The sequence below is a fragment of the Neodiprion fabricii genome, chromosome 3 (genome assembly GCF_021155785.1).
Source record: "Neodiprion fabricii isolate iyNeoFabr1 chromosome 3, iyNeoFabr1.1, whole genome shotgun sequence".
NCBI classification, from domain to species: Eukaryota; Metazoa; Arthropoda; class Insecta; order Hymenoptera; family Diprionidae; genus Neodiprion; species Neodiprion fabricii.
The window spans coordinates 10,477,559-10,492,348 of NC_060241.1; the positions used below are offsets into that span (position 1 = coordinate 10,477,559).

A 14,790-nucleotide genomic window follows, 5' to 3' on the forward strand; every position below is an offset into this window, starting at 1 on the left:
ATGCAAGCTTTCGAGGCATTTATGGACGACCTGGAGCGGGTGATCCGGTCAGCAGGCGATAGCGGCAGGGGAGTACTGGTGGGCGGCGACTTCAACACCCGCTCGCCGACATGGGACCCAGCGGTGAGCAACCGCAGGGGGGAGCTTTTGGAGAGATGGGCGGCGTCGTGCGGAGTAAGCCTGCACAATGATGGGTGCACGGCAACGTGTGTCAGGGCGCAGGGCTCATCAGTTGTCGACCTGACGTGGTCGACGCCGAGCCTGACGCCGACGGTGCAGCAATGGCGGGTCCTCACGGAGAGGGAGACGCTCTCGGACCACCTCTACATAACGTACGAGATACGGGGCCCCCGGCGCGTAAAATCTGGGGACGGGGGTGGACACGCACGGTGGAACTGGCGCAAATTCAACGCAGAATGCTTCCGGGAATCCCTAGACACTTGTCTGGCATGGGGACCAACGGGAGAGGACCAGACCACGTTGGCCGGCCTCGCTGCATGGGTGGAGAGGACCATGACGCAGGCCTGCGACGCGGCCGCTCCCAGAGCTCGAACCAAGAGCTCGAACCAAGAGCCAAGGCGCCTCACCAGGGACAGGAGAGCGGCCAGCGGCCCCCACCACGACATAGAGGCCGAATACCGGGCCAGTAAGCGGAGGCTGCGGGACAGCATTAAAGCAGCGAAGGCCAAGGCCTGGGAAGACCTCGTGGGCTCCGTGGAATCGAACCCATGGGGCATACCCTACAAACTAGTGCTGGGCAGGCTCCGCACCGCCTCGAGGGGGCTGACGGAAAACCTCGACAGCGAAACTCTGGGGAGGCTCCTCACGGCGCTATTCCCAAGAGGAGAGGGCAGCGTGCCGGTAAGCCAGGAAGACCGGAGCTGGAACGAGGGATAGGCGGTCACGGTCGAGGAAGTACGGTCCGCGTTCAAGAAGGGGAGCGGGTGAAACACCGCCCCGGGACCAGACGGCGTTAAAGGAGCCGCGTGGGCGGGAGTCCCCGAAGGGATGACTACCCTGCTCGCAAGGACGTTTACGGCGTGCCTACGGGAGGGGCACGTCCCATGATCCTGGAAGAGGGCCCGCCTAGTGCTTATCCCCAAAGGAAGCACGTCCGGCGGACCTCTTCCAAAGGTCAGGCCTATATGCCTTTTGGGCGAACTGGGGAAGGCCTTCGAAAGGGTTCTGGTTTCCCGATTGGGGAACTGGATGAAGGAGAACCCCCGGGCCCGGTTGTCGGACGAGCAATATGGCTTCCGGAAAGGGTGGTCAACGATCGACGCGCTCATTAGGGTGCGCGAGTTCGTCGAGGGCGCTAACAGGACGGGAGGCTGCGCGGTGGCTGTATCTTTAGATATAGCCAACGCGTTCAATAGCCTCCCATGGCTAGTCATCATGAACGCGCTCATGACGAAGGGGGTACCCGCGTACATGCGGCAGATTATTAACAACTATCTTTCCCACAGGTACGTCGAGTACGCAACGGAGGGCGGGGGACTGAGCAACCTGGCGGTGACAGCCGGAGTTCCACAGGGGTCTGTTCTAGGTCCTCTGCTGTGGATCCTGTCGTTCGACCAGGTCCTGCGGGTTGGAGCGGAGCCGGACACCGCAGTGGTATGCTACGCGGACGACACCCTGGTCCTGAGCTCCGCGGCGGACCCAGCATCAGCGGTGGCGCTGGCCAATGTAATGGTGGCGAGGGTATGCCGGTGCATATCGAGCCTCGGGCTGAAGATATCGGCCAACAGGACGGAGGCGGTCCTCTTCGGCCGCGCAGGAAAAGGGACGGTGGGACACATCCCGGACTTGAGGGTGGGTTCGGAGAGGATCCCACTGGCGGGGTCCATGAAGTATCTCGGGATATGGCTGGACTCCGGTCTCACATTCCGGGAGCATTTCGCGGCCATGGAAGCGAAGGTCGGGGGCATCACGAGGGCCTTATCGCGACTGATGCCGAACCTGAGGGGGCCGTCGGAGGCGAAGCGGCGACTGTACGCAGGGACCCTGTTCGCGGCCATCCTGTACGGGGCCCCGGTATGGGGGGACGTGGCGCAAAGGTCAAAACCCATTCAACGAGCCATGGATAAGTACCAGAGACGGCGTCCTTTGTGTCCGTCACACTGCTGGCCCGAACGACGCCGCTACACCTGGTGGCTGGTGCCTATCACCAGGCAAATGGCTGGATGTGGGAGGTGCGAGCGACGACGGGATCCTGCTCTGCTGATGAAGCAAAAATTGTCAGGGCGAGAGAGCTCCTCGCTGCCCGCGAACGTTGGAGGAGGTCTCTGGAGGGTCCCGACCTCTCCAGTGGGAGGTTAAGAGCGGCGATTGCAGGTAATTGGGATAGGTGGCACGGCAGGGGGCACGGAATGCTGACCTTCCGATTGACCCAGGTACTGACGAGCCACGGCTGTTTCGCCGACTTCCTGCACAGGATAGGGAGGGCGGAACGGCCGGACTGCCAGCACTGTGGGGGGGCCGCGGACACGTCAAGCCACACGGTGGAAAAGTGCCCAGCGTGGGCGGTGGATAGGGCGGCCCTGCGGGAGGCCGTTGGGGGGGACCTGACCCTGGCCGGGTTAGTACGGGCAATGACGAGCTCAAGGGAGGGATGGGCGGCGGTGGCCCGCTTCGCGGAACGGGTGATCGCCGCGAAAGAACTGGAGGAGAGAGCGCGGCAGCAGGCCTCGCAGCGCGGAGGAAATGGGACCCGGTAGCGCAGGCTACACGGGCCGAACGGTAGTTCGGACATATGGGGACCCGAACGGGTTGGCGGGGTGGGGTGCCGGCCGAGCTCCGCTCCGTCCCTCAGGGCGGGCCATGGAAGGCGCGGACAGGCATAGGCGGTGCCAGAGTAGGGCGGTGTAGGACGCAGTAGGCTCTCGGTTAGGGCTAGGGCCTCTCCGCCCAATACCTTCTCTTCATCATCGGCCCCAACCTCCTGGGACGGTAACTGGAGCGCGACGCCGCGCAGTCTTGCCCCGACCTCCGCGAGGGTAGCCCTGGCCCTAGAGGGCGCAGAGTGGGAATCGCCCTCGGCACTGGGCGGCTTCGCCTCACGAAGCGCCAGCCACAGAGCAGTTAGGGGGAGGATACCCACGAGGAAGAGAGTCATAATAGCTAGTGGGAGGGGTGAAGGGGAAGCGCAAGTCCCAACAGGCAGGACACGCAGCCGCGTATTAGTGCCGGGGGGCTCCCTGAAGATATGCCTCGAGCGGTTCCGGGGAGTCCCCTACCCGCACCAGGGTTGCCGCTGGTTTTTTAGTGGGTGCGAGTCCCACACTACCCCGAGGGTCCTTGCGCGGAGCCTCGGGGTGTGCATAAGGCATTTTTCCAGCGATAACAAAAAAAAAAAAAAGATACCCCGTTATGTTGACTTATCTGTTGTGATTTCGGTTGTGCGTTAATGTGACCTGGTTTATTGATCTCGCTGGTATTATACGAATTGTTGTTATAAGACTGTGAATTTCGAGGTTTTTCACGTTCTCTTTCTTCATAAGTTAAATCTAGCTGAGCCAACGCGGCTTCAACTCTATTATTATAGGAAAAATCAATTGCAACTAACGATTCCCTTACTTTAATCGGCATTTGTTGAATAATACTATAATTCATTCCTTAATCCGACAACTTGGGTTCAAAATACTGAGCTTCTTTAGTTTGTTTTAAAAAATACGTTTGCAAATTATTTTCACTCCTTTTGAATTTGCGCATCGACCAACGATTTTTTTCCCTGATTCTTATAGCTACGGAATAAAATTCTTTCAAAAATGCAGTTTTAAAACATTCGTAATCGTTAAACCTACTTTTTTTTCCATCAAACCAAATTTTAGTTCTACCATTTAATGCACCATGAATAACTAATATTTTTTGTTCAGTCGGTACGTGTTCCACATCGAAATATCTTTCTAAATCGTTTAAAAATTCTCTAGGATTCGTGTTATCCTCCCCAGAAAATTTAGGTACTTTTATCTCTATTTGAAATGATTGCAACTGGTTTATCAAACCTCCTACTAACCTTCCTTCAATATTTTGATTTTGTTGAATTGGTTCTACTGCCGACAATCTTTCTACCAATTGACGTTGTCTATCATTTTCCTCTGTCAAACGTCGAATTTCCGCCATCATCGCGTCCTGCTGCTGCTTATCACGCAAAGACTTGTCCAATTCTTTTTGTTGTTTAGCCAATTGTTGTCGTTCTAGTCTCAATTTGTTCAAATCATCACCTCCTTCACCTCCAGTCGCATTGTCTTCACGGTCAGAATTTGAATTTGTTGAACCAGGTGCAATGTTTTTATACTGAATATTTCGGCCGCTACGTGTAGTTTTCGTTCTAGAAACTGGAGTTCGTTTTACTCTACCCATGCAATTAATTGAAAATTCTAAATTCTATCTTAACCTCTTAACCATTCACACTTTTTTCCTAGCTTTCGAGCCTTCGCGTTGGGCGCCAATTTATAAGATTATTTGAAAATTAAAAATTATCCGAAATCAATATTAAAAATCTTTTACATACTATGAGTAGTAGAGTGAAAATTTTAATTTATTTATAAATATAACCACACATGAGCTGTCATTATTTTTAAAATTCATTCATTCATCCATTCCGCAATTCATTCATTCCAGGTGTATATGGTTAAAAACAGTGTATATTGTTAAAATTGGTGGATATTGTTGAAATTATCAATTATTGTCAATAACGGTTTTTCATCGAGGCACTATATTTTCTGATTTCACTTTTAATGTTCTTCGTTTTATACCGTCTCTCTTTAAATTTGGGCTTGGGTTTGGAGTGTTTAATTTTTTATTTTAATAGGTATGTCCTCGTAGCTTAGATTTACTTTTTATTCTCAGTTAGTCGACTTTCGATCAGTTACGATTTCGTTTCAGAGAGGAACACCTCCGCACCTCCTTCCTCCTGGAGAGACGTAGACCAAGCCCACCGAATTTCAAATTTGTGACCAGGTTCCCCACTCCCTGGGTCTAGCCTAATCCACTCGTGCCGTGTTCATTGCGCATTCCGTGTTATATTTGAATCATTACAAAGGGTACTACATTTGGTACCCTTTTCTCCTCATACATGGGTATTTTTTGGACGCAGATATTCAGCCTGAGTGAGGCAGTCAAGACGGATAAAAGCGTGGGCGCTTCGAAACGCTACGGTCAAGGGAATATTCTTACCTTAAATACATTAGGAATATCCCAAACATCAGAAATACCAGCCTTAAAACAGTCAGAAACAATGAAAAACGACCGTGGGTCAAAATGACCCACGCGGTACTTCTGGGTATATAGCCAACGTCGGGGCTTCTAGTGTTAAAAATTCGGTTATCCATTTTTATTTGTTATTACGTTGTTATCAATCCTGTTACACAGACGATTTCATCTGCAGATAATAATGTCACGCCGGGTGAAACGCCCTTTATGTATTATTGAATACATTTAATTTTCTTCGATTCATCTACTATAACTATATATTCTGTTCACTTTATTTCTTTCGAGAATCTACAGTTAATTAACTTATTCACATCGCAAACATGTTTTACAACAGTAATTCAAAATGATGAAGTAAATAAAATAAAATATCAATCAGTAAAAATAAACGGTCGCAGTAGAGCGACAGCGCACGTCGCACATACGGGGAAGTTGTGCTCCGAGCAATAGCTAAAAAAAGGGAGGTTTCTTCGTTCTGCGCGCTCTCAGCCTAATTCTTATTTCTAAATTCTTATATTTTAAGTGTGCATCGTCTCTCTGCGTCCCTCTGTCACTGAGCTCCGGCCGCTGTCCCCACCCCGCCGCCACCGCTAAAGTTTCGCGAACCACACTGCGTGGCAGTCACTCATCTCACTCAACTGCTCATCATCCGTCGCAATTTGCACACTTTCTTGTAGTGGCAGGTTTTGAGCGCCTGCACGCAAAACATACCCTTCGCTTACTACTTCTCACGATCGGTTATACGTCGTTCTTTTTACATTTTTCAGGTGTATTCTTCTCTCAATCCATTTCTTCTTATTTTTTGGTTTCGTAGCAAAGCATTGCCATTGTTGTTGTAAGTGATATGTCATGGTATAGAGTCAATAAAAATTGTCTTCTGAACCAACTTTGGATGGATCTATAGGTATTGCATAAATAACCCAATATTGATCGCGATTCTACAGAAAAAAATGCATGACAAGGATATCCTACGTAAAATATTATTAGAAACCGACTGTCCAGCGATTGACGATACCGGTCTCCCATACAAACCTGCACATAATGTTTATGCAATTATTTCTCAACGCATGAATGATCGCGGTTCAAAGATTAAACCAAAGCATGTTTACTGTATTTTAATAGAGGATCGCAACGGGTTTCGTAGCTTTGTCCAGAAAGCATATTGTAACGATTTAGGCGTTACGTTAATAAAATATGGATCCGCGAGTTTACTTATTATCAAATCAAAGGCGTGAACAAAAATATCGTGATAAATGCTTTTAATGCAATATACGTGTTTCTTGTTTAAAGTCTGAAACAAGACTGTTTTTACAATAATATCGGTTGGCGCAGCAACCTTATTCTTTTTAAAGACATAAGAGGTTTATAAACGTCTTTTATCTATGCTGACTACTAGATCATTAAAGAGGGGGCAAAACGGGTGATTTCACCCTTTGTAACACTACTCCCCCCCGAGGAAAAGAGTCGTCCCGACTCGGGAAAGATAGAACAATTATAAAAATAGTCTAGTAGTCAGTGCTCAAAGGTGAGTTGGAGCTGTGGCTCTAGAAATTTAAGAACTCCCTTTTTTACTATCTGGCATTTGCCCACAGTCTCAAGGTAAACCACAGAAAACCTTGAGCAGATAGTTGAGCATTAAATAATCTCAAAAATTTATGTGCCATGTTTTATAAAGGTTAGTGTTATTGAGTGTTATGTGGCTTCATGAATTCAAAGTTATCCGCAACGGCCCAGATTGATGTCGGAAAGAAATTCAATCTTCTTCATGAAGGATCCCTTCGAAACAGGTTCGGATGAAAACATCGAACCGGGAACCGACAATTCCAGGACCAAATAAGATGAAAACAGACTTCTCTTCATATGAAATAAGGAAATCGTGGGGTGACTTCTTTAGAAATAGTTCACCCTAGAGTTTTGGAAGGACAAATGTGAGTGATGGTATAACAAATCAAATTCACTAAGTGAATTTGGGAGAATACTTGAATAAAATAAATTGAATATGTATTCAAAAGAAAAGAAACGATCTTATCTGAATTATTTCTGCGTCCTTCTTCAAAATAAAACCACCAGTCATCCTCAGGAATCGGGGAAGATTGGAAGGAAAAGGCTGTGTCAAATAACCTGAAAAAGTGCTCACAATAACTGACACTTAAGGTTAATAAAATGTGAAAATCAAGCAATCGCTCATCGACCTCGAAAAATAATCGTGGCTCTTTTCACATTAATAAACCAAAGTCTATCCGACACAAAACTCGATTCCAGAGAAGAAGTTTCTAGAAAGAAACAATCGAAGAAAACAAATTTCAAATTGTTTAGCAACGCAGAAATAACAAATCATTATAAGAAAAGTAGTCGTTAAAAACAGTTCTTTTTCAAAAAAAATGGATACAAAAGAGCGTACTTCCATGAATGCGGCTATGTTGGTAAAAGTATTCCTTTTCGAAAATCTAGAAGAACTTAGCGAAATAGAAAGTTCAAATTATTTTAACTCTCTATGGAGAGAGATGTCCTGCGGCCAACTAAACGCAGTTTCTGAAAAAGGAAGAAGTGGCTTCCTATGCCAAAGCTGCTTTGAGTCACAGTGAGTTCATCATATCGAGTAACACAAATAAATTATAAGAAAATAATTTTTGTTTCAATCATTTCTTTTTAGCTCTAAACCCGAATTTCTTCTACAAGAAGTCTCCTTCATCTGACCTTTCTCAAAGAAAAAGCGCTATGTCGCTTATGCAAACAAAGTCTTTTTGACATAGTAAAAAAAACGGAAGGATGCGAGGGATGTGATAATGTAAAGGAAGAAATGAAGAAAATTTTAAATATTACTCGCCATTTCCCGTTAATGTAGTTTAATTTCAAAAATTAAGTTTTAGTTATTATAGTTTTTTTTTTTTTTTGTTGAGAATAAAATTCTTTCAATATTAAATTCAAAGGTTTAACTTTGTCCGTGTGTCATTGCAAGACAAAAATTAGAATAAACTTGGTCGGCTGTGGATTCTGCATTGATAACCAAAACAGGAGCCAACAAAGAAGAAAAGGTTTGTTTAACTAGCCAATCTTCATGAACCTCATGAATAGTTCTGAGTAGCTCTAAAGAAATATTCGATTCTTCCTCACGAGAACGGGAATTAACTCGAGCAAAAGAAGTTTCTGGGGAAACTCGCAAATAAACAATCAAATCTACTCTGAGCTCAGACGAGCGAATGAGAAGATCAAAATTTTTTGTCAATAAATGAGATTCGAAGTCGTGAAAATTACCTAACCTTCGACGAGCTTCTACAAAACAATTGCTACTGAATATCGATCTTTCCATCACCTTTACAGGTAATGAAGTCGTCTGCAGATGTCTATCTAACATAACTATTTGAGCGAAATGCTGAAAATAATAGCAATAACGATCTGGGTTCTGATACATCAAATCTAAAAGATTAATTCCAGCTACATTTCGATATTCTTCAAGAGGTTCTAAAAGTGTACAGACCTGGCGATCTGCTAAAAACCTCTTGGTGAAAGTTGTTTTTCCGCATCCGATATTCCCTTCAATAATAATCGTAAGCGGTCGAGTTTTACTCAAATGAATTCCGAAAGGTAAATTCTTCTCCCAATCGATGACCGACTGTAAAGAAGGTCAAGTCGATCACAGTCGTCAAGGGTGTTCGTTTGAAGATCTAACCTCGAAGGATGTCCCTGGTCTTGGAGAGACTGTTCCAGGTTGATCCTCTTCAAAAGAAGCAAGACGATCCAAGTGAACCACTTTCTGACGCGAATGAGGAGATCTTCGGATTCTATAAACAACATCATTTATCCGGTTAACCACTAAGTAAGGGCCTTCCCAATTTCTTTGTAGCTTTGGACATCGTCCTTTCTGTCTTCAAGGTTGAAAGAGCCAGACAGAATCTCCAGGATTATATTTTAAATCTTTGGCTCGAATATCATAACGAGTTTTCAATTTATCTGAAGCCATAGAAATTCTATTCCTAGCAAAGTGATGAATTTCTTCTAAACGTTGTTGTAATGAAAAGGCATAATCTGTTTGATGCTGTCTTTGCACAGGAACAGGGCCTTTCTCTAAATCTGACGGAAGTCGAAGATTTCTTCCAGTAAGCATGAGGGCTGGCGTCTGTTTCGTCGTCTCGTGAATCGCAGATCTGTAAGATAAGAGGAAGAAAGGGATCCAGGAGTCCCAGTCTCTCTGATTCTGCTCTACGAAGGATGACAAATATTTTAGCAAAGTCCGATTCAGACGCTCTATCATGCCGTCAGATTGTGGTTGCAAAGGAGTTGTATGAGTTTTTCTTACCCCTAAAATCTGAGTAACCTCTTTCATTAAGGTTGACTCAAAATTTCGGCCTTGATCAGTATGAAGTTCTAGAGGAACTCCGTGTCTACAAATGAATTCTTTAACGAATGCCTGTGCTACAGTAGAGGCTTCTTGATCAGCGAGAGGAACCACTTCTGGCCACTTAGTAAAATAATCAGCAATAACCAAAGCATATTTATTTCCAGAATGGGTTATCGGGAGAGGTCCAAGAATATCCATTGCTATCCTTTCAAATGGAGCTCCCACGTTGTAAATTTGAAGAGAGCTTTTTCCCTTCGCTCGAGGTCCTTTCTTTGCCGTGCAGATTCGACATTTTCGACACCAATCTTCAACATCCATCCGGCAACGGGGCCAAAAGTAGAAGTTGCGAATTCTGCCCAGAGTTTTATTTGACGCAAAGTGTCCGCCTGCAGGAGAATCATGATAAAGAGCAAGAATCTCTGGAACTCGTGACCTGGGAACCAAAAGTTGCCACCTGATTTCTTTCAAGTCTGCAGATACCCATTTTCGGTATAGAATTCCATCAATTAAAAGAATAGAGTCCCATTGAGCCCAATAAATTTTCAAATCTGACTCAGCTAAAGATATATCCTGCCAGTCCGGGCGAGTTTCTGCTTCTTTCCAAGACTTCACTTGATTCAAAGTATCGTCCTCTTGTTGCGATTTTCTCCATTCCTCCTGGTTATTTTCGAAAGAAATCTAGTAGTGTATATATGCCGGTTCTAACTCAAAGATGGCGGCGCTCCCCCCTAGTTCCCCCCTAGTTCCCCCCTAGCTCCCCCCTAGCCCCCCCCCCCCCCCGACTCGCGGCGCACCGTCTCCCCACGTGCACCCCCCCCCCCCCCCCCCCCGCGGTCATTTTCGCCGGCTATTTCCATAGGATCACACACACACACACACACACACGCACACACACACACACACACACACACACACACACACACACACAATAATTCCTGTCGAGACTTGTTTGGCGCCGGAAAGCCGCACATAAATCAGATAAGGCAAGAACCCGCTAGATCTATTGAAAAAATTCCAGGAAATGACCCCTGAAGGAAGGTTTAAAATGACGTTTTGAATGCTTTAAAAATTTTTTTATTTAACACCAATTACATTTAGTTTTCTTATTGTATTCTCAATTATCTTATTCTAAATTTTAACGAGTAAAATTATACATATTATTTTCAATATCCATATTAATTAAACATATTGTTATTCCAAAATTGACTTAAACCAATTTTTTAACAGTACCACTGATCGGATTATATTCAACAATGCGATCATGCAAGATCATGCAGTAGGCAGAAGTGTGTGGTGGGAACGTAGTGCTAGAGTCAAATTCCAATCGAATGTCCACAGGTCCAGTTTTCAATGTTTCGTTCTGCTTGGAGCAATCGATGACGATAAGGGGAGCTTGGTTTATAAATTCACGCCTCGATAGCAAAGGCTCAGCTTCTTTGTTGTAGTAGCTCATTTGAAACCGAACATACATATCATAGAGAATGGCGTATTGATTATTGTATATATCAATATTCATATTTCCGTAGGGATAGCACTGTGAGTTGAGGAAGAGTTTTACATCTCTGATCCGACAATGATCAAATACGCCAGCATTTTTCAGCGGCTCGTTTCTCCTTGCAGTTTGAAATCCTAGAATGACATATCTCGGCTTCTCAAGCTGCGTCGATGTCTTGACGGACCATATATGCCGCGTTGTTGACGGGAGCATCGGATACACGTACGTTTCCCACGAACGAAAACTCATGGATATGGCCGGATCCTTGGCGATGTAGTTGAGTAGCTGGATTTTCGGTTTATCAGCCAGTTTGATGTAGGGCAACAACCACTCGATTTTATTCAGGGTGATTTTAAAGTTTTCCGTCGCCGAGCTCTGAATCACAGCATTCAAATCAGTGTTGGAACGTGTGAGAATTAACTCGTGTTTAGCGTTGACGATGACTCGACGATAATCTTCGGCGAAGCCTAGCACATAATTTAACGGCAAGACAACATCGAAATTTCCAGCGGCATCGGTTAGGTCCTTATCCCCACTCAACCACCCGGTATTCTCCAGACTATATTGCTGGCCTGGAGTCAAGGATACGTAACCCTTCATGGTGCTGGTGATGCCGACATTTTTATTCCGATCAATCTCTACACCGTTCAACTCGTAGCGAATTTCCTCGAACAAATGACAAACGGCCATATTGATCAATTTCGTAACCGTCACCGCAGCCACACCATCATCCTTTGTGATTTTTCCGTGAATGTGTAGAGAGCTTTTACTGGGCAGTAGACACAAGTCTTGATGTTGAACAACAATATGGATTTCATCGTTGTTCTGGAAGGTGGATGATGCAAACGGTTGATGAGCATGAATCTCAGAGTGCGCGATCGATTCGTCGAATACCACAGGTTTCTGTATTCTTATTATTTCTTCCATGGTAACACGCACAGGATGCAGCGAACACGAATTTTTATTTTCCAAAATTTCCACGTAATCGAAGACCTAGGCTCTGGAGAAACCGAGCGTTCAGAGGTGTCAGTCTCGTAGGCGGTGTAAACGTTGTCAGAGGTGTCGGGCGACTGACGATTTTTGGCCATGACGTTTGACTTTTATAACTTTTGCCAGACTTTCTCGTCTCAAACACGATTCCCATTATTTGAGCGATTTCAAGTGTAAACGTACAGTAATCGTTTCGCCGCGAAAATTAATCAGCTCGTCGTCTTGATCGACTATTCTCAGCTGTAAATGATGTATCGACTGTACGGCGATTGGCAGGTAAATGACGTTGGTAGGCACTTCGACAATCTTATATCCGGATGGAACGGTTGGGAAAAATTCGTGAATCGTGTGAGCTCGACGCCCGTTTATGTACGCTCCTGTGGTTATGCTACACTCAACGCGTAAAGTATTAACCTTCAGTATGGCTACGGGTAATTCAGATTTATGAGTAACGTTTCGTGATAGCTCAACCGCCTTAAATCCCAATAATCGGCCGATCGAATCTTTGGGCTTAAAGTCTACCACATGATTGCATGTGACTTCACTGTTCAGCTCGTTGTTGTTAGCTGTCAGACTGAGGGTGATGTCGGAGGGTAGCTCCTTGTGTAGAAAATTTTCAATATCCTCAATTTCATAGCATCCCGTGGGTATCGCGATGCTCTCTCTGCTGTTGTCCGCTCGTTTCAGGTAAAATTTATTACAGCTCTCATGAATATTGGGTATTGAATTGAATGTCAGGAACTCGACGAGTCCGAGAACATAGTTCTTCTCTGGTGATAACTCGATTGGGGGGAAATATTGAGCCTCCAGCACGGAGGATGTGCCTGACAGTGTTAACGTCAACGATTCCGGCATGACTAATGCTTGCTCATGTAACACCTGTCTTTTTATAGTTGTTCGCTGAGAAATTTGAGACACAAGTGGCCGCAAATCACAGTATCATATTCTTGATACCTCTTATGATTGTATTCAACGCTGCCAACACCGAGATACCTCATCAAGTCCTTGGGCGGTTTCAAATCACCGAAACTATCGAAATACACAACATGGTCACCATTTTTCTTGTACGCCACCCAATGTGTCCCCGGACCGTTTTTATCATCAAGATTAATAATTGCGGATTCTCGCATTTTTGGTCCTGATTTCGGCAGATCATTCCGCATGAAAACACCTCGAAAATGTGAAATTTTCATATTTTTAGCATAGTTGTGTAAATCAATGTTGGCGAGAGCTCGGTGTGGCAGCTTTACTAGTTTTTTGCCGGACGTAAGTACAGGCCCATTCCGCTGCGGTAGGGTCGCAGGTATAATCCCTTACCCAAAGCAATCGCCTCCATTGTTGCATTGTGCCGTTTGGCCTCTTTCAACTGATGTTTGTTGACACTAGCTTCGTTGACAGCTTTAGCTATACCCGCAGCACCACCCGCAAGAGCCCCAGTAGCGCTTAGACCGGCCAGAATTGGAATGAGAAACGGTAGGATGCCGCCAATTTTATCAGGCACAGGTATAACGCGAGGCATACGAATATTCTTCCCAGTCCCACGCGCGGCCGCACGAGCACCCGCCAACGCCGACTCGACGGCTTTATGACCAGGTCGCATGGCGACCTTTGCTGCCGTGATGATGGATTTAAGATTCACAGTTCTCTTCCGCTGTTTACTCTTCCCGTCAGTTCCAGATTTCTTCTTCGCAGCCACTCCAAGTTTCGACCGCTTTCCAGCTAAGCCCATTCCGAGTTTAGATTTAGCTTTCATGGTGTTGGTGACTCCCCAGGCTACCGCCTTTTCACTCACACTAGCGTCCTTGGCCAAGACGCGATTCCACGCCTTCTCAGCGAGCGCTTTGTCGGCAAGATTTCTCGCTGCGGTATCGCGATTCTTTGCGTATGCAATGTCGTGGTCTTTACACGCAGCATCCAGCGGATTGATCCCCAAATCTCCACGAGCCAACCTCTTGGCCAATTTCGTTCCAGGTCCACAGTACTGATACCCTGGCACATGCAATTCAACTGGGAGATGATTGATGATTTTATTTAACAAACCACCACCGCGTTTTTTCCGTGTGCACATCCTCATAGTCAGGCAACAACTAACGTGACTTCTATAAAAGGCGGAATTTATATACCGTCATCTCAGTTTTCGTTGTCATGCTAACGAAGCATCATGAGATTTCAAGATCAGCCCGATAAACTACCTATCGCAAATTTCGATAAAATGGTTCGACGTGGTAAGAGGAAGATAGAAAAACGACATGGAAAATTGCTGCCAAATACCGTGAGAGCAATTTTTTGCGGACCATCCAATTGCGGTAAAACTAACGCTCTTCTCGCACTCATCACCCACGGCAATGGATTGCGATTCGAAAATGTCTATGTCTATTCGAAATCTCTCATCCAACCAAAGTATCAATTTTTGCAAAAGTTACTAGAACCTGTGCAGGGAGTGGGTTATTTCCCGTTTCACGAGAACGATGAGGTTGTAAAACCGGAAGATGCTCGCCCCAACTCTGTTATGATTTTCGACGATGTGGCTTGTGAAAAGCAGGATAATATCAGAGCATACTTCAGCATGGGCAGGCATTGCGACATCGATAGCTTTTATCTAAGTCAAACGTACGCGCGCATTCCAAAACACCTAGTGCGTGACAATGCAAACTTATTGGTGCTATTTCGGCAGGATGATATGAATCTGAAACATATCTACAACGATCATGTGAACACGGACATGACGTATCAGCAATTTAAAGACTTGTGCTCA

The 14,790-nt window shown here is 45.6% G+C and overlaps 1 protein-coding gene across 1 annotated transcript; it reads left to right on the top strand.

Annotated features, from left to right (window-relative positions):
• LOC124178240 lies at nt 1-897 on the top strand. The gene has a single exon (XM_046561477.1). It carries the CDS (start codon nt 1-3, stop codon nt 895-897), a length of 897 nt encoding a protein of 298 aa, XP_046417433.1.
• Nucleotides 898-14,790: the final 13,893 nt, after the last annotated feature.

Excerpts from the sequence above, each read along its gene's own strand:
- LOC124178240 (XM_046561477.1), top strand. The coding sequence starts at position 1 with ATGCAAGCTTTCGAGGCATTTATGGACGACCTGGAGCGGGTGATCCGG.